We start from the raw sequence: 20,301 nt of genomic DNA on the forward strand, positions 1-20,301 counted from the left end.
ATGATGCTCAACACATAACCATCTAGACACAGTGTAGCCATATACAGCAAGGGCATGTGCAAAGGCCCTAGGACAGGGGCATGCCTGATGTTTCTGAAGAGCAGAAGGAAAGTGTGTGTACTGGAAGCATGATGAGGGAGGAGGAAAGTAGCAGAAAGGGTGAGGTCAGGACTGCAGGAGCCAAGTCCTCCAGTAGTGACAGGGTGCCAAGGTGAAGCTCATTTTGGAAATGGTCAGGATGCCGAGCTGCTCCCCATTTTGATAAAGGAGGCAAAGAATGAGCCAACAGATAGCTCAGGTGGGCTCTTTGTAATGCAAAGATGAAGTTTCTGTGTTTCCAACTAAAGTCTGAAGTAACCTCATTAAATCCAAGTGAGGGGAGAGTTTGCAGAGAAGGTGAGAAGAGTCCTTATAAGGAGGGGAAGGATAAAACATGCTGGGGGTGGGGAGCAGAGAAGTGTATAAGCCAGAATTTAAAGTGAGTCAGGCAATCTTCACCAGCTTTGAGAGATGAAGAAAATGGATAGATTACTTGCAGTAGCCTGAGTAATAATAAATTCCAAAGCAGCCATCACAATCCTAAAGCTAATATATACTTTATTGCTGCTGGAAGTGTAAATTGGCATAATCCCATCTGGTAAGAAATTTATCAATATGCTTTTTAGTTGCATAATTTGGGAGATGGTGACAAAACAAGGGTTTGGGAGTTAGGGACAGCTGCATAAAAATCACACGAGACCTAATACCTCTGTGAGTTGATATCTTTTCTGAGGAGAAAAGTATTTTAACAGAACCACCGTATAAAATAGTTTCAGAATACGATGCTAGTCAAACGAATTCGATGACTTAATTTGAATCTTCTGATATAAGTTCTGGCTTCATTTTAATATTGCTTTCAATCTTTAAGTATAGAAATGGCAATTTTGCCAACTTAAAGCAATTTTTAGCCACAAGTGGGAACTTTATAATGTACTGTCCAACAGGTTTTGCAATACACTTCTCAGGCAAAATATGGATTATGTTGCTTTGATGACTCAGCCTCAGATTCCCAGGTGCTTTTTGGAGCAAACTGAATACCATTTTGTGAACCCTCCCTCACCAACTCATAGCATCAGAGAAATGATAAGAAGATACAACATGTATGGCATGAAGAAAAGACCACATTACAAAGTATGCTTAATGATGCAAGGTGAGACATTCAATGACATCCGAGGGCCAAGAGACTGAAAAAGAAAGTTAGGAAAAGGGATGATAACTCTGCCTTTTTTACAAATAGAAGAAAACTTCAGTGCAGCATCAAAGAAAACAGAAAAGCTGTGACTGGGACAGGACAAAGGACCATTAGTCTCTTAGTCAGCCAAGATCTTCCTAGTTCCTTAAATGGTTTGACTGTCCAAAGGAAACTGTCAAGGATTTATGTTTTATTTTAGGATGGCATGCATATCCTGTCCAGAGCATTCTCTCCCATCACATGCTGACAAGCTGGTGCAGGGATCTCAGTTCACCGTCGTATTCAGCTGAGCTCAAGCTGGTAAGAAGAGCAAGCTGGTGTTACCCCAAGTTTCAAGCTCAAGGGGCTACAAGAATCATGGGAAAAATGGCTCATGATTTAAAACAACCTTTTATCACTACAAGAATGTGATCACTCTCAAGCATCTGCATGAGTGGTCAGTGACTACTTTTGCAGAGTCATCAGAGTTAAGGATTAATGATTTCCCAGAATAAGGCTGAGTTTACGTACAAACCTACGTCACGGACAGCTCATCTACAGCCAAAGGTCTTCATCTAGCCTAGATAAAGCAAAAGCCCACTGATGCTGTTCCCATAATGGCTGGGCATGAATAACAAAAGAAGCCTAGAGGAGCTAAGTGGTCACTGACCTACCAGTGTAGGCTACTGCTGGATAGACAAGGTGAGAGCCAATCCCAGTGTCCAGGGGTGAGAGAAATTCAGTCTGAAGGTCTCAGTGATACAGCCAGTCCAACCAGTATTTCAAGCACATAATCAGTAGGAAAGCAATCTCTGTTGGGCAGGACCTTCCCCAGCAGTACATTATAAGCAGGAACAGCAGGAACAACCCCAGCTCTCTGCAAACCTTCCACCATGGGGAATTTAACTTCAGTGTTCTCAGCTGTGCCAGACCTCTTCCAGGCCAGGGCCATAGTACCTACTTACCAAAAGGATGCAATGCATTGTTGGGTTACACACACTGGCCCACTCCGGGCCTGCCATGTCACCATCCAGCCAGTGCAACAGTAAAAAGACATGGGAGGGAAGGTGGGCCTTGGGGCCAAGGAGAGGATGGAGGGTGGCTGATCCATGTGAGCACTTTTATCAAAAGTCACGTGTAAAATATATAAATGGTACTGAAGTTTACATAGGATAGCAAAGAAAATGCATATATGAGTTTAATGATCAGGGTTGAGACTTATTAATTTGCTCTTTTGTCCAGTAGTTCAAATCAATCTCTAGAGCTACATGTTTTTTAAATATCAAGGCAGAAATTTCTAGAATAGCCAATTTCTAATGAGCAGATGATGTAAGTTTAGCTGCTAAACACATGAAGAATGTGGTGGTCAGTCTGCACTTTGGAGATTTTCTTTATGACAGCTTATCCAGGTCCATATAACTCTGAAGAAGTGTTTCAAAAATATGATGCTCTAAATAAAGAGCTAAGGAGTATACCTATACTACACTTGAAAAAAAAAACCAGCTACTTACTTAAAAATCCATTTATTGATTTAAGAGGCTGTTTGAGAGGCATGATGGATATAAATTTGACTAATGCTTTTTTAGGTTATTATATAAAGTTTACTACTAAAGGTTTCCCATGGCTTATTATTACTTTATTATTTAACATTTACATATGAACTTACAATTTTTATTTTCTTGGTTGATCTTACTCTTACCTAAAATCCAACATTTTCAAAGAGTTGTGGAATTTATTACAGAGCTTTTTCATGTATTACATAATTCTATTTTAACAGAGTTAAAGCTCTTTGCTTTTAACAAAGACATACAGAGACAGACTGACATACTCTACTTCTGGTAAAAAAAAAAACAAAGAGTGTATGTGTCAAGGAATTTATCCATCGACACATACACTCTCCCAAGACTAAACCAGGAAGAAGTTGAATCTCTGAATAGACCAATAACAGGAGCTGAAATTGTGGCAATAATCAATAGCTTACCAACCAAAAAGAGTCCAGGACCAGATGGATTCACAGCCGAATTCTACCAGAGGTACAAGGAGGAACTGGTACCATTCCTTCTGAAACCATTCCAATCAATAGAAAAAGAGGGAATCCTCCCTAACTCATTTGATGAGGCCAGCATCATCCTGATACCAAAGCCGGGCAGAGACACAACCAAAAAAGAGAATTTTAGACCAATATCCTTGATGAACATTGATGCAAAAATCCTCAATAAAATACTGGCAAACTGAATCCAGCAGCACATCAAAAAGCTTATCCAACATGATAAAGTGGGCTTCATCCCTGGGATGCAAGGCTGGTTCAATATACGCAAATCAATAAATGTAATCCAGCATATAAACAGAACCAAAGACAAAAACCACATGATTATCTCAATAGATGCAGAAAAGCCCTTTGACAAAATTCAACAACCCTTCATACTAAAAACTCTCAATAAATTAGGTATTGATGGGACGTATCTCAAAATAATAAGAGCTATCTATGACAAACCCACAGCCAATGTCATACTGAATGGGCAAAAACTGGAAGCATTCCCTTTGAAAACTGGCACAAGACAGGGATGCCCTCTCTCACCACTCCTATTCAACATAGTGTTGGAAGTGCTGGCCAGGGCAATTAGGCAGGAGAAGGAAATAAAGGGTATTCAATTAGGAAAAGAGGAAGTCAAATTGTCCCTGTTTGCAGATGACATGACTGTATATCTAGAAAACCCCATTGTCTCAGCCCAAAATCTCCTTAAGCTGATAAGCAACTTCAGCAAAGTCTCAGGATACAAAATCAATGTACAAAAATCACAAGCATTCTTATACACCAACAACAGACAAACAGAGAGCCAAATCATGAGTGAACTCCCATTCACAATTGCTTCAAAGAGAAAAAAATACCTAGGAATCCAACTTACAAGGGATGTGAAGGACCTCTTCAAGGAGAACTACAAACCACTGCTCAAGGAAATAAAAGAGGATACAAACAAATGGAAGAACATTCCATGCTCATGGGTAGGAAGAATCAATATCGTGAAAATGGCCATACTGCCCAAGGTAATTTACAGATTCAATGCCATCCCCATCAAGCTACCAATGACTTTCTTCACACAATTGGAAAAAACTACTTTAAAGTTCAGATGGAACCAAAAAAGAGCCCGCATCGCCAAGTCAATCCTAAGCCAAAAGAACAAAACTGGAGGCATCACGCTACCTGACTTCAAACTATACTACAAGGCTACAGTAACCAAAACAGCATGGTACTGGTACCAAAACAGAGATATAGATCAACGGAACAGAACAGAGCCCTCAGAAATAACACCTCATGTCTACAACTATCTGATCTTTGACAAACCTGAGAAAAACAAGCAATGGGGAAAGGATTCCCTATTTAATAAATGGTGCTGGGAAAACTGGCTAGCCATGTGTAGAAAGCTGAAACTGGATCCCTTCCTTACACCTTATACAAAAATCAATTCAAGATGGATTAAAGACTTAAACGTTAGACCTAAAAACCATAAAAACCCTAGAAGAAAACCTAGGCATTACCATTCAGGACATAGGCATGGGCAAGGACTTCATGTCTAAAACACCAAAAGCAATGGCAACAAAAGCCAAAATTGACAAATGGGATCTAAGTAAACTAAAGAGCTTCTGCACAGCAAAAGAAACTACCATCAGGGTGAACAGGCAACCTACAAAATGGGAGAAAATTTTCGCAACCTACTCATCTGACAAAGGGCTAATATCCAGAATCCACAATGAACTCAAACAAATTTAAAAGAAAAAAACAACCCACCCCATCAAAAAGTGGGTGAAGGACATGAACAGACACTTCTCAAAAGAAGACATTTATGCAGCCAAAAAACACATGAAAAAATGCTCACCATCACTGGCCATCAGAGAAATGCAAATCAAAACCACAATGAGATACCATCTCACACCAGTTAGAATGGCAATCATTAAAAAGTCAGGAAACAACAGGTGCTGGAGAGGATGTGGAGAAATAGGAACACTTTTACACTGTTGGACTGTAAACTAGTTCAACCATTGTGGAAGTCAGTGTGGCGATTCCTCAGGGATCTAGAACTAGAAATACCATTTGACCCAGCCATCCCATTACTGGGTATATACCCAAAGGACTATAAATCATGCTGCTATAAAGACACATGCACATGTATGTTTACTGCGGCACTATTCACAATAGCCAAGACTTGGAACCAACCCAAATGTCCAACAATGATAGACTGGATTAAGAAAATGTGGCACATATACACCATGGAATACTATGCAGTCATTAAAAATGATGAGTTCATGTCCTTTGTAGGGACATGGATGAAATTGGAAATCATCATTCTCAGTAAACTATCGCAAGAACAAAAAACCAAACACCGCATATTCTTACTCACAGGTGGGAATTGAACAATGAGAACACATGGACACAGGAAGGGGAACATCACACTCTGGGGACTGTTGTGGGGTGGGGGGAGGGGGGAGGGATAGCATTGGGAGATATACCTAATGCTAGAGGACGAGTTAGTGGGTGCAGCGCACCAGCATGGCACATGTATACATATGTAACTAACCTGCACATTGTGCACATGTACCCTAAAACTTAAAGTATAATAATAATAAAAATAAATAAATAAAAAATAAAGAATGCAAAAATAAAAGTGGAGAAAACTGAAATAGCATGTTTTGTTTAAAAAGCCAAAAATTCCTAGATTAATTTTTGTTGATATTTGCTTCTTTTTGCTCTTCCCCATCACACACACATGTGCACACACCTATAACACACATTACCACACAAAACACACACCACACACATCCACAATGCACACCAACACAACACATACCACACACACAAACCCAACACACACCACACACACACACAAAGTACACACCACACACATCACATACCGCACACACCCAAAACTCAACACACACCCACACACACAAACTCACATGCATTTACACACACATATCAGCTTCTTTCACTTTAGTTTTTTTGGGTGTGGGGGCAGGTAAATGGCTCCTCATTCTACATTCCCAGGACTTCTGAATAGTCTTTTGTATAGCTGATGCACTTATCAGAACCTGAACCTCCGGAGCTTTACAACCACAGGTCTCATTTTCAGGCAAAAACATAAAATGCTGAAAACCTCCCAAAGAAACTCCAGGCTAGACTCTTTTTAAAGGAACACCATGGCTTGGCTGACACGTGCCACTTACCACTAAAAACATCTGATTTTGCTAAAATCCCAAATTCTGCTCTCTATACTGCGGTTCTGAGAAAGTCACTCACACGTTCTATTTGAGGCTATGTTAAATCATTCACTCTACCCATCTTGAGGCATGAAAGTCCCAGGGATGTGGATTTAAATATATACTGTTATGATTTCGCTTATAGCTGTCAAAGTCTTAGTTCAAAGGCTCTGGGCTCACAACACTTTCAGATACATCTTTTCTCCAAGCTATCCACATGTGTCCCACTCAACACTGAGAGCCACTGCTAGAGGGTCTCAAGGGCACTTTTAGGCCAGGAGAGCAAGAAACAGACACACATACACACAAAATACTGTTCTAAATAAAACAACCCAAAAATCAGGCAAAAATCTATGCAAGAGACAGAAGGTTTTTAAGAGCACCATTTAGCAAGGTGATATTCAAAATAATTGACCACCAGCTGGGATGGAGCTCTATGGAAAGGCCTGGCGGTTTCCAGGGCAACCAGGGAAGCCCAGGGCCTCCTCACTGGGACTCAGGAAGGCAGCCTGGTTTCCTGATTTGAGTGATTATATTATGAGAGCTGGAGAGAGATGTTTCTCATCAGGAAACCTCTCACTTAGTCATTCCCATAAATATTCGTGGCACTACCTCAATAAAGCTCCGTAGAGAGTAAACCCTACAATCTGCGCAACAGACATTTTTTTTCAACTGTGCAGACAGCTTTGAAAAAAACTTCACTGAAGCCACTGCAGTGTCAGGGCGATATTAATTACAGGCCTCTGTGGCTATGATATGGAAAATCCATCCTGAGGGAATCTGTGTTCTTAGACATGGCAATCCAATTACATACAATTGATCCAAAGGTGGCTGTTTTTCAACTGCTTGATGACTATTTACAATAACAGTAATGCCCCAAATTTTATGGTTATGAGATTTTTTTTTCTGCAAAGCTTTAGTGCTTCATAGATGCTTCCTAATTTATCTGAGGTCATTGCCTCACTTACGATAATCATCTCAAGTGAGATATTCAACACCCATGCACCATGCAACAGCAAAATTGGCCCTGAAGAGGCACACAGACCTGAGCCCATACAGCACTGTCCCATCAGGGTGAAGACGGATCATGCGGTTTTTCACTGTCACTCCATGCACAAATGACTTTTTGTCATTTAAGAAATATGTGTCGGGCACCCATAGCTGGTCAGCCACTCGATTGTCAAGCGTGAGGTTGAGAGGGATCCCAGAATAGGCGAGCCTTTTATCTCTCCAATATTGTTGAAAATACATGGTTAAGGTATAATCCTGGGGGGAAAAGAAAAGAAAGAAAGTTAGTTTGTACTCAGCCACAGGTGTATTTCCTCCACGACCAGCCAAATTCAGGTTGCAATCTAGGCTCTACAGTGAATAACCAGGAGAAATGGATGCCATTTTTATGCAGGATGGGAAGCAATGGCTGCTTTCTTGTGAATGCAAATACCAGTTTTAACAGGTATATGAATCTGTGTGTGGCATGTATAGATGTCCTCTGTTTTACTTAGGTTAAGAAGCAGACTAGACAAACTGGCATTTAACAGATAACAGCATAGAAATAAAGGGGAAAAAGTCATCGTAAAATCAGGTTGCTGGCGGGGAACTAGATTGTTCCCATGGATGCTCTCTTTCCCACCAGGCAGACAGGTGCTTTAACCACCTACCACAGATGAGCTCTATCTACAAACTCTCTCTCTGCAATTTGAGCCACTTTCCTCTGGTTCTGCCCTCCATGAGGGCTATAAATACAAACCTTCCATAAACATCCTCTGGAGACACAAGGGACTGTGGGAGGTCTCCATGCCCTACCTATTGTATTTCCTTTTTCCTCCAGCTTGCCGTGGCCATTTCTACATTAACTGGACCATAAAATCACCCGGAGATGATGACATATTCACCTGAGGAAAATGGGAACCTGAGGTCAAAGCAGGATATGGGAGGTGGGAGACAGACAGGGCCATGGTGTTATCCACAGGCTTGCCCACAAAATTACCAAATATCTACGTGATGGTTCTGCTTTCGTTTTGCCAAAGCAGTTAGTTTATCGAGAACAAAGTGGAAAAAAAGACAAATCAGAGGCTAGACATGGGGGAACAAAAGAAATTCTCTTTTTGTTGGGGACAATCACTACTCAGTTCTAGAATGACCAAGTCTAAAAATCTGGTGATATTCACAGGACATTTTGCACCCTTCTGTGGAAAGATACAAGCTGAAAACATCAAAGGTTAGGAGGTAAATTATCCAACCACGGAGGGGAAAAAATCGCTGCCATTCTGCAAAAGCAGCTTTCTGAGTTCACACACTTTAAGATCATGTCTGCAAACATCCTCACTTGTGGACAGCGAGAGATGGAGAGCAAATCGGTTGAAGAATCCAGTCTCAACACAGGCCTCTGACAACCCCTCCAGTATTCTTTTTGCTTCTTGCAGGGCAATTCACGGTGTTGCTAAACTGATGGCTGTTTATTGCTGCTCTCAATAGTGTTGGAATATAGAGGCTTAGGGACTGATAGAGGACATCGATTTGTCTTCAGGTGCTTGCCACAAGAAGGGGAAACAAAACCAGCTTGTACTATATCACGGTAAACAAAATACGTCTTTAAGCTTTGAGTCCCATAAAAATTAAGAGTGGAAGGAAAGGCAAGAAAGTCCAAATGGGCTGGGACAGTCTTTGGAGAGGCCTTGTCTTCAAGTTAAAGGAGAGGCAGCATTTAAGCAGATGAAAAGAAGCAGGCATTTTTTTTCCCAGACACTTTTGTGGGCACAGCTCTGTGCCTAGTAATAACCTATGGGGGCCCTCACCACCACCACCAATTAAAGATTCTCACAGAGCAAGTGACACTAAAGATAAGCCTCGGCTAGGTAGACAGCAGGCACGGCACATCAAAAAACACATGGGGTGTTGCTCTTAAGGGCCTGATGGAAAAGCCCGTGGAGTGCAGTTTTGCTGGAATGCTGAGTTTATGGGGAAAAGAGAGCAGAGCAATGAGTCAGGCTAGACCCCAGGGCAGTGACCACAGGTGGAAACTAGAATGCCACCTTCGCAGCCAATGAAAGCCACTGATAGTTTCCATGGAGCAGAGAGCCATGACCAAGAGTATTAACCGTGTCTTTTATTTCTGTATTCTGATGCTTTGATCTGCGACCCTGTGGACCTTGGAGGGAGGGCCCCTTCCAGGGCTGGCTAATTCCTAGAGATGGCTAGCAACTCTCCTAGGAGTGTACTTTTCACATGCAAACCAACCAATCCAGAACCCACACCCCAACCATCTCTTTTGTTTGTTTGTTTTTACAGTCCAGAGGTCTTTTATTTTTTATACCTATTATGCCATAAATTCATAGGGCATAGATTTTAGCGCCTTAGACTCCAACCACCTCTTTTACTGAGCTTGCACATTCTGGGGTCCCTATCACCCGCTTAAACTGCCCCAGGTCCAGGTACTGGACAACTAAAGACAGCCCCTGTGCCCCACGGGCCTGAAATTATTTAAACCAGCCAATTCTGAGCCTGCACACCCCGTGTCACCCATTCCTTCCCAGCAACCACAATAAAGGCATTTCCCCTCCCTCTGCTGCCTGACCCACCCTGGCACTCCCTGAGCAGCCTCCATGGCATGGTGTGGCTCCCTGCTGCTCCGGAACTGGAAGGAACACACTCTCCTCTCAATGGCAGTTGTCTCCTGATCTGTCGGCCTTGCCTGACCTAAATAATAATAAAACCTCCAGTTTAAAACACAAAGCTGCCTGTGAGGAAAACTAGCGTAGCAATGGTGAGTTCAAGGGGTAGAAGGGATGGTGTGCAGAGGCCTCCAAGGAGTGGACAGTGCTGAGTGGTGGGTAAAGCAAAGGCCTGAAAGGTTCTCGGACACTGGGCTGATGCAGAACATCAGGATGAGAATGCACCTTCACAGGGCATATTCCGCCCCTTCATCACCATTACCTTTCGCTGGTGTGGGCGGTGCACTGGAACTGAGGCATGTAAAGCTGTGGTTTCACGACAAAAGGAGAACGTGTTAGTGGTGGCGACCACAGAGTTTCTCTACTATCACCCTCCATGTTACACTCGTATTGAAATAGAAGTTTCACTTGTTTCTTTCTTTACTCCTAACCCCGCATGCTTACGCCTGAGTCGCGATGTCTAGCGCCCTTCTCAGAGTCCCTCTGGATGGGCTCGCACATGGCTTGCCACAAGAAGGGAGAGAACTTGTCAGTCAGCCCTGGGAGCCCGGCTGTCACTCACAGCCTGACAGCTCGGGCTCCGCGTCTTATTTTGGACTGTGTCGCTCTCCGCACCACCAGCAGCGCCTCTCAGTTTGGGTCTTGGGTGTTTGCTGAGGTGACTTGAGTGGACTAGTGGGTAAGAGCTTAGGTAACAGCAAGAGGGAAAAAACAGTATGAAAATCCAAACCCGCTGCATGTGATCAGCCATGTATGGCAAGGACTATCACATCAGTGGGGGCACAAATCAGTGTCCTCCTTTTTTTCTGGGATACTTACTAGCTGGCAACAAAGGGAAGGGGATGGTGGAAAGGTCCAAGCCTCCCTCTACTCTCGTGCAGCTGGGAGTAGCAAATGCAGGGTTTTCCTGTTATGGGAGCCATGGTGCCGCTCCTTGTGACGTGCAGTGGTGAGCACTGAGCCAGGAACAGCGGGCAGCCGCTTGTGTGAGTGATCCTTCAGAAAACTCCAGGCCCTGTGCTACCTAGTACCTCATTTAACTAGGAGGCAGGTATTATAATTATTATCCTATATCGATGAAGTAACAAAAATTGAAGAGCTGAAGTAACTCGCTCCTCATCCACTCCCTCCACTCCCTCAAACACAAGTAACCCGGGATAGTGGAACTTGAAGTTCGGGCCACCTCCTTTCAGGGCCTGGCTCTCAATGTGGAAGCTCCAAGGGATGGGAGCTAAACAGTTCCTCACAATAAAGTGGAGTGAGCTTGGCAGGGTGGGGCTTTGAAAGGATGTCTCTGAGCATGGAGAGTCAGGTCATGCAGGGGGGTTCTTCAGGGCAGTAATCAGAACTCCGGCACCACCAACTCCTCCTTCCACGCCCAACCCATCGCCAAACATTTAGCACAGCTGCTATAGAAAGATGCTTTGTAAAAGTATCCTTTTCTTCAATGCATCCCATACATCCCAGGGAAGTCACCAATTTTTACCTTTGCAATGATGTGGCATGAACCAAAGAGAAGAGCACAGTCACAAAGAGAAGGAATTTGCATGGGATGGAGAGTCTGTCAGAGTTTTGAATTCCAAGCCTGTCTGCAGAAACAGAAGATACTTTGAGACTTTAAAAGCTCCAAGGACTAAAGGAATATTGGCTGTGGGGAGCAGAGGGGACACTGGATTCCTCACAGAACATGAAATGGAAATTAAGCCTTTGTTCTTTAACCTTAATGCTCGAGGTGGACTCAGGTGATGTCTGGGTACAAAAATAAGAAATGACTGGGAAGGGTGGAGCTTCTCAAAGAACAGCCAAGCTGGCCACTCTGGGGCAGGGTGGATCCCTGTTGCTATGGTTCCTGCTGGCTGACAAGGGGCTGGGGAGGTAGCAGTGGACACCAAATGAGACAGACTGTTGATATCGTTTACAGAAGCAGCCCGCGTCCTCCACCAGTTGAGTTGCTAACGTTCCCTCTTTTGCCAGACCCCCAGGCTGCACAAGAAACTATCTGTATCATTAGATACACGCCTGCCTTACTTTACTGTGCTTCACAGATACTGCATTTTTAACAAATTGAAGGTTTGTGGCAACCCAGCGTTGAGCATGTAAGTTGAACAACACTGTTTTTCCAACAGCATATGCTCACTTCATGTCTCTGGGTCATATTTTGGTAATTTTCACAAGATGTTAATCTTAGTATTTCATTATTTTTATATTGGTTATGGTGACCTATAATCAGTGATATTTGATATTACTATTATTATGGCTCTGGGGCACCAGGAATAGCACCCATATAAGATGGCAAACTTATTGTACAAATGTTGTGTGTCCTCTGACTGATCTACCAACTGACCCTTAACCCTGTATCTCTCCCTCTCCTTGGGCCTCACTATTCCCTGAGACACAACAATATCAACATCAGGCCAGTTAGTAGCCCTCCAACGGCCTCTAAGGGTTCAAGTGAAAGGAAGAGTCACCCATCTCTCATGGTAAATGAAAAACCAGAAATGATTAAGCTTAGTGAGGGAGGCAGGTCAAATGACTGATGTGCAAAAGATTTTTATAGGCCTAAAGTTAGGCCTTTTCTACCAGTTAGCCCAATTGTGAATGCAAAGAAAAAGTTTTAGTAGGAAATTAAAAGTGCTACTCTGCGGAATGATAAGAAAGTCCAACAGCCTGACTGCTGATATGGATAGAATATCAAACCAGCCATAACGTTCCCTTAAGTCAAAGTTTAATCTGGAGTAAAATCCTAACTCTCTTCAATTCTGTGAAGGCTGAAAGAGGTAGGGCAGCTGCAGAAGAAAAGTTAGAAGATAGGAGAGATTGGTTCATGAGGTTTAAGCAACGAAGCCATTTCCATAACATAAAAGTGCAAGGTGAAGCAGCAAGTGCTGATGGAGAAGCTGCAGCAAGTTATCCAGAAGATCCCGCTAAAATCACTGATGAAGGTGTTTACACTAAACAACAGGTTTTCAGTGTAGACTTTGGAAGAAGTCTTTCTAATGGAAGAAGAGGCCATGTAGGACTTTCATAGCAAGAGAGAAGAAGTCAATGTCTGGCTTCAGAGCTTCAAAGGACAGGCTGACTCTCTTGTTAGGGGCTAATTGCAGCTGCTGACTTTAAGTTGAAGCCAGTGCTCACCCACCGTTTTGAAAATCCCAGGGCCCTTAAGAATTCTGCTAATCTACTCCGCCTATGCTCAAAAAATGCAACAATAAAACCTGGGTGTCAACACGTTTACAAAACTGAATATTTTTAACCCACAGTTGAGACCTTCTGCTCAGAAAAGACATTCCTTTCAAAATGTTACTGCTCATTTTCAATGTACCTGGTCACTCAAGAGCTCTAATGGATACGCACAAAGAGATGAATGTTGTTTTCATGTCTGCTAACACAACATCCATTCTGCAGCCCATAGATCAAGGAGAAACTGACTTTCAAGTTTTATTATTTAAGAAATACATTTCACAAGGCTGTAGCTGCCATAGACAGTGATTCTTTTTACGGATCTGGGCAAAGTAAACTGAAAACATTCTGGAAAGGACTCACCATTCTAGATGTCAGTAAGAACATTCATGATTTATAGGAGGAGGTCAAAATATCAACACCAAGAGGAGTTTGGAAGATGTGGATTCCAGCCCTCATGGAGGACTTTGAGGGGTTCAAGTCATTGCAGATGTGGTGGGAATAGCAACAGAACTAGAAGTGAAACTTGAAGATTTCCCTGAATTTCTGGAATCTCATGATTAAACTTGAATGAATGAGGAGTTGCTTCCTATGGATGAGCAAAGAGTGGTTTCTTGAGATGGAATCTACTCCTGGTGAGGATGTTGTGAACATTGTTGTAATGACAACAAAGGATTTAGAAGATTACATAAACTTAGTTGATAAAGCAGTGGCAGGGTTTGAGAGGATTGACTTCAATTTTGGAAGAAGTTCTACTCTGGGTAAAATGCTATCAAACAGCATCCAATGCTACAGAGAAATCTTTCATGAAAGGAATAGTCAAAGTAATAAATTCCATTGTTGTCTTAAACTGCCACAGCTTTCAGCAACCACCACCCTGATCAGCCAGCAGCCATCAACACTGAGGCAAGACCCTCCACCAGCAAAAAGATCATGACTCACTGAAGGCTCAGATGATTGTTAGCACTTTTAGCAATACAGTATTTTCAATTAAGGTATGTATATTTTATAGACAATGTTATTGGACAATTAATAGACTACAATATAGTGTAAACATAACTTTTATATATCTTGGGAAACCAAAAAATTTGTGACTCACTTCATGATATTTGCTTTACAGCAATGGTCTGGAACAGAACCTGCAGTATCTCTGAGGGTGTGCCTGTATTTACTCAGTTATTCAGCAAATGTTTATTGAGTGCTTATCGCCTGCTAGGCAATTTGGGGGAGGCGAAGATGAACCTGAGGCACTGTGAGCCCTCAGGGGCTGCCCATGTGGCAGAGACAATAATTGCAGGTTCCAAGAATTCAAAAGCAATCTAGGTTAAGTGCTATACTAAACACGAAGGGATATGGTAATCAGAAAAAGAAGCCACTTCTGGGAAGGATGAATACAGGTGAATTCTTGGAAAAACAACCATCTGATCTAAACCTAGAAGTAAAAGATTCAGCTATGTGAAGGGCAGGGCGGCTGACCCTGGAGGGCCAGTCTTGGGTATGGACATCTGGACGAAGCAGCTCCTGTTATCAACTGACTCTACACAGCTATTTTCGCAAAAAAAAAAAAAAAAAAAAAGACAGTGCCACAGGGCTAGGCAGAGGAGATGGCTCCACAGGGTGGACCTCACATTCTACCTAGGTTGGTGACCCCCCCAGGGTAGCTGAAGGAGCCCTAGAGAGACGAAAGGGGGCCAGCAGAGGCCTGAAACGGCAGTCCTCAAACAGAGGCTCTCAGGCCTTGGAAATCCGAGCTGGGAGGTGTGGGGGAGTCAGGTGCAAGAGCGTGACTGCCGAGAGCCCGCGTCCCCGACTTTTACCTCTTCTGTCTGGTAGGTGGCCCACATGGGGACACGAGGGAGTCTCCCGGTATCCCGGTGCTGAGGTCCCAAAGACTCCGAGAGCCTCCGCCACGCTAACCGGAAGTTGTGACTGTCGCTTCCTCTCCATCCCTGCTCTTCACAGGAGAGGCTGAAGCTCGGGGAGGCGCAGGGGTGGAGTGTGGGGAGAAGCAGCTCCCGGGAGACGCAGGGCTTTGCGAAGCGGCGGCAATCAGGGGCGGGGCCTGGAAAGGAGGGCAGCGCGGAAGCTTGGCCCGGAGCGGGAGGAGGCGTGGTCTGTGGCTCGAGAGGCGTGGCCCGTAGCGGAAAAGGCGTGGCCCAGCTCAGGAAGCTGGCGGGCAAGCTCCTCCCTGTGCGCGGCGCTGTGCGGCGTGGAGAACCTCGCCCCGGGAGGGTGGGCCTGATTAGATTAGCACACACCGGGAAGAGACAGACTGTCTCCTGGCACTGGCTGTTGGCTGTGGCACAACCAGCCTTATCAGCACATCTAGACCGAATGTGTTGGCAGGAGGAGGAGGGGGTATTGGTGGAGAGGTCAGAGCTTGCAAAAATAGCAGCTTCCAGTGGGGCTGCGGAGACACAGCCCCGTGTCCAGGGGATGCAGAAGTGTCCTCGTCCTCGGCTGTGGGTGAGCCCCACAAACCGAAGGTGGTAACACTCCACTTCTCACATCACCAAACTCTTTAGCCCTGGTGCAGCTTCTAAGTTCACCGAGCCCCTTCTGGTTATAATTAGATGTAACCTGACTTTAGAAAACTACACTCTTAGTGGGACTTGAGATTTATAGCCATTCAAGCATTTATAAAATATCCCTCCTGTAAATTAATTAACTGACACACTGAATGTGTGTTCACCAATACTGACTCAAACTTATTTTGTTAGCGCGTGTCTCCATAGCCCTGGGCACCCTGAGAACGTTTGGCTTCTGGTAAGGTGCAGCGCAAATCCTGAGATGGGGCTGGCCCTGGATGGATACAGTACTTAGAAGGCTGTAGGTAAAGGCAATGAGAGGTCCTGGCACCCCGCAACCCTCCACGACCTCTGCCACCCCATTTACTCAGCGGTTCAACCCCAAACCCTCACTAGGGAAGGCCGCTGGGGAAGCCCTTGTGGAGCAATTATCCTTGGACTCCTGCATTCCTCGGCCAGGCTCCCGGAGGTGAGGCTCTTTCCTCTGGGTGGGCAGGAGCCCAGGGCACCTGCAGAGACCTTCTGGGCCCCTGCTCTACCCAGTCCCTCTGTACCTGAAACAGCTGTCCACAGAAGGGAAAGCTGCCAGCACCTCTGGTTATACCGTGACAGGTTCCTGTGGACATTGCAGCCGTGGGATATGGGATTTAATGGAGAGTGCTCAGGCGGTGAGGAGGAAAACACAAGGGAATTCTCCAGTCCACTGGGAACTGGAACTCTCTGGAGTATGCTCTCTGGAGCAGGAGTTGTTTTGGTGAATTATAGTGGTTTGAACTATTGTAGTTTATCAAAATCATTAGATAAGATGTCTTGAATCAATACCTTTCTCTCATAAAAGCCTTCTGAAGAACTTACAATCAGCATGAAGAAATATTCGAGTAAGAGTTGCATTCAAAACAAAGAGTCTTTCTTAAAAACAGAACCTTTCTTAAAAAAAGGGTCTTGCTTAAAAACTTTGCAAACAAAATCACTTGAATTAAAAAGTCATTTATTCATCTTGGCTTATTTTGGGGATCATAAAGCCCTTTGATAATCTAATGAAATCGGGGGCCCTCTCCACAGAAAATACAATCTCTCTCAGTATCGGTGTGTGTATCAATCAGTTAGCACAAAACCCTGAAGTTCATGGGATGCGTGTTTTACAAGCTCAAATTGCTTTCAATACTAGTGGGTGGAGTTCCACAAATTTGTACGTCATTTGCTTAGGATGTCTGCAGTGTTTTCCTATAGAAAAAAATATGACAAAAAGGGTTGTTAGGTTTCACTACAGATTATCAAACAATTTCATGCGAAGGTAAGAAGCCACAGTTCCTGGTGAGACACGAGGACTAGCCCAGGCTCCCTGTTTTGGAGCCACAGTGCCGCTGGGAGGCAAGGAAAGTACTGTTGGACCTAGAAGCTGTAGAGGAAGCCCTGAGTGCCGGGAGCAGGCATTCTGGAATATGAGCCACCCACAAGTGAAGCATTTATACATAGTGACTGCCCTTTCAAAATCTCCTGAGAATATACAAGCAGCAGCAACAACAAAACAAAATGAAACCTCAGCTCATCTTTAGGTGTATAATTCAGGCAGCTCAGATGAATTGCAGTAAGACATATAAACAACAAAGTTTCTTCCTGCTTTTGCAAATCTCTTGGCGTTTATGACATTAAAATGACAAGAATACACATTTGAAAGTGGAAATATTGCTCATTATTCTGCAATTAAGTAATTGACTACATTCCTTAGCACAGGAAATGAAGAAAACATTTACTATCCCTGAGAAAGAAATGCAATTTCTAAACCAAATTTAAATATTTAACTGCAGCTGTGAAAACCACAGGACACCTGCATTTGCATCTGGTTCAGCAAGTTTATGATACAAAACCTTGCAGGTAAGTTGTTCTCAGGTCAGGAAAGATGGAAAATTGTTCTGAGAAGCTTACATAAGCCCTAGGTGGTGGTGACTTCCTTTGCAGTCATTCCTACAAGGAAGGTTAGGCTGAGGAAATCGGCACTTTTGTTAACAAAATTTATTTTGGTAATTCCAATCTATTCCATTTAATGACCAAAAACTAGATATCTAACATCACAACCAACTCTCCTCCCATAACAGACTTCGATGGTATCTAGCTTTCCATTTGTTGACTCTATTTGATGTTTAATAATAAAACAGCTTCCTTCTCTGCCTCCCTCCATCTTGCTTTAAGCATTGATTATCTACCATGCACCAAGAACCATACTTAGTGTTAGGGATCCAGAGATAAGGAAGACAGAATTGGTACCTTTAAAAAGCTCACAATCTAGTGGGGAGAAAGAAAAATGGATCCAAGTACAATTAGAGTGATTAGGAGAAGCAGCTTTGGAAGCGAACGTGCCGAAGTCTCAAGTTGGCCTCCTACTGGCCCAGCAAGTGACAGGCGACCTCACTGTCTTATGCCTGTCACTGGATCTGTGAAGACTGCCTGCCACGCATTCTGAAGTCCTTAGCATGGGGAGGACATGGTGTGCTGAGTTAAGTGTACAGCAATGCGAAAGAAGTATATATGTAAGGGTCCTCTCACTCAGCCTAGGGCTGGCAGGAGAGGAGTCCAGTTACTGAGGCTTTTCAGCCTTTATACCTGCCGAAAGGCAGAATGTGCATTTATTCATCCATCTAAATGCTAAATGTAGTCAGAAGATGAAGTAGTCACCTCTGTATGAAATCTGAAAGGGCTGGTGAAAAGAGATATAAGTCTCCCAGGCCCCTAAAGCTATCTGAAAAGCTGGCATAGGATAGGAATTATTTTGAAAATGTTTTTCTTTATAAGTCTAAAAAGATACTTTTCTGGAGTCAAGTAAGTTTGAAAAGCAAAATGACTGCACTGACCTACATTCAGAGGACAAATACATTGTACTGTGAGAAGAACTCTGGAGAATTCAACCTAAGCCAATGAGAACCAGGGAAATGTAAGAGAGATGCCCTTCCCTAAATAAACTGTTCATGCAGGTGCTTGTTTGCCGACGGTGTTGAGTGTGCTGGAGCAAAATGTGTCAGACTCGCTGGGTGACACCCTTGCCATGTGCCTTACTTGGGAAAGTTATCTAATTATTCTGAGCCTTAGCAACCTCTTGTGTAAAAATGAAACTAAAAATGCTCCTTTTGCAAAAGTGCTGTAGCCATTAATTGATCTAACAATGCTTAACACAGTGCTGGATTCATAACAGGCATTTGGAAAATTGTACTTTCTCTTGTCTCAAGAGCAGGGCCAGTCACCCCTGAAAGAAGACCCTCTAGAACCGAATGAAAAAGGACCGTCTTTATTAGCTGCCCCCAGCCCCACTATTCTACAGCAAGTACACACCAAACCACAAATGAAAATGTGCTGTGTTTTCCTGAGATGCAGGTGAAGAAATCCCAGCCCAATGGTGTAGAATTCCCAAAATTATCTGGAGCAGGCTTCACCCTTTGCTCTCAAATCCCAAGTTTCATCGTCTACTCAATATCCAAATGCAATACAAGCTTGTTTCCTGAAATGTATCAGGTCACTAGCTTTTTTTCATAAAACATTTTTTTCTGCTGTGAATTACTTTGAAATTATAAATTAAAATTAAACACAAATTTATAAAAGAGCTACAGTGCTAATCAAAATGAAACCACCACCAGCCATCCTACTGCAGCTGACCCTGACAGCCACCCTTCCAGTGCTCCAGGGCTCACCTCCCACCCACTCTCTCTTCCCTGTACCTTTAGAAAACCCCATCCTATAGTCAAGTGTAATGCCCAACCTGTTATTACTAACCCTGTTTTTAGACTCTCCTCTTTCCTTTAATCACCTAGCCTTGTTTCCACCTGAATTGACTCTCCCTTAGCTAAGACAGCCAGACAGACTCCATCTTGGCTTTTTCACTGGCAGCCCCTTCCTCAAGGACTTAACTTGTGCAAGCTGACTCCCAGCACATCCAAGAATGCAATTAACTGATAAGATACTGTGGTGAGCAATATCCGCAGTTCCCAGGAATTCGTCTGACTGATAACGCCCAAAGCCCCACGTCTATCACCTTGTAATAGTCTTAAAGCCCCTGCACCTGGAACTGTTTACTTTCCTGTCACCATTTATCCTTCTAACTTTTTTGCCTACTTTATTTCTGTAAAATTGTTTTAACTAGACCCCCTTCCCCTTTCTAAACCAAAGTATAAAAGAAAATCTAGCCCCTTCTTCAGGGCTGAAAGAACTTTGAGCGTTAGCCATCTCTTGGCCGCCGGCTAAATAAACGGACTCTTAATTCGTTTCAAAGTGTGGCGTTTTCTCTAACTCACTCAGGTACAACAAAGTGACTCCTCCATATAAGGAACATTTTCAATAAGCATTCCCTTTGCAGCCTCCTTTAGTTGTAAGTTGGTGACCTACTGTAGCCTTTTTTTGGAGAGGTTGCTTCTTCTCCCAAACTGGGCACCAAAGAGCTAAGGGAGAGGGGCACCCCCCTTTCCCACTCCTG

General features: G+C 43.5%; 1 protein-coding gene across 5 annotated transcripts in view; it reads right to left on the reverse strand.

Moving 5' to 3' along the window:
- GABRB3 (gamma-aminobutyric acid type A receptor subunit beta3) overlaps positions 1 to 20,301 on the reverse strand; it is a 230,802-nt gene that overhangs the window by 70,429 nt on the left and 140,072 nt on the right. For 4 of the 5 annotated variants that reach the window (XM_004055859.5, XM_004055858.5, XM_055364222.2 and 1 more), the window contains one exon: positions 7,509 to 7,729. In XM_004055859.5, the coding sequence (XP_004055907.1) occupies positions 7,509 to 7,729 (221 nt within the window). Of the gene's footprint in view, positions 1 to 7,508; positions 7,730 to 15,131; positions 15,452 to 20,301 lie in introns of those variants that run through there. The other variant, XM_055364221.2, reaches the window with a different exon arrangement.

This window comes from Gorilla gorilla, chromosome 16, assembly GCF_029281585.2.
Source record: "Gorilla gorilla gorilla isolate KB3781 chromosome 16, NHGRI_mGorGor1-v2.1_pri, whole genome shotgun sequence".
Taxonomy (NCBI): domain Eukaryota; kingdom Metazoa; phylum Chordata; class Mammalia; order Primates; family Hominidae; genus Gorilla; species Gorilla gorilla.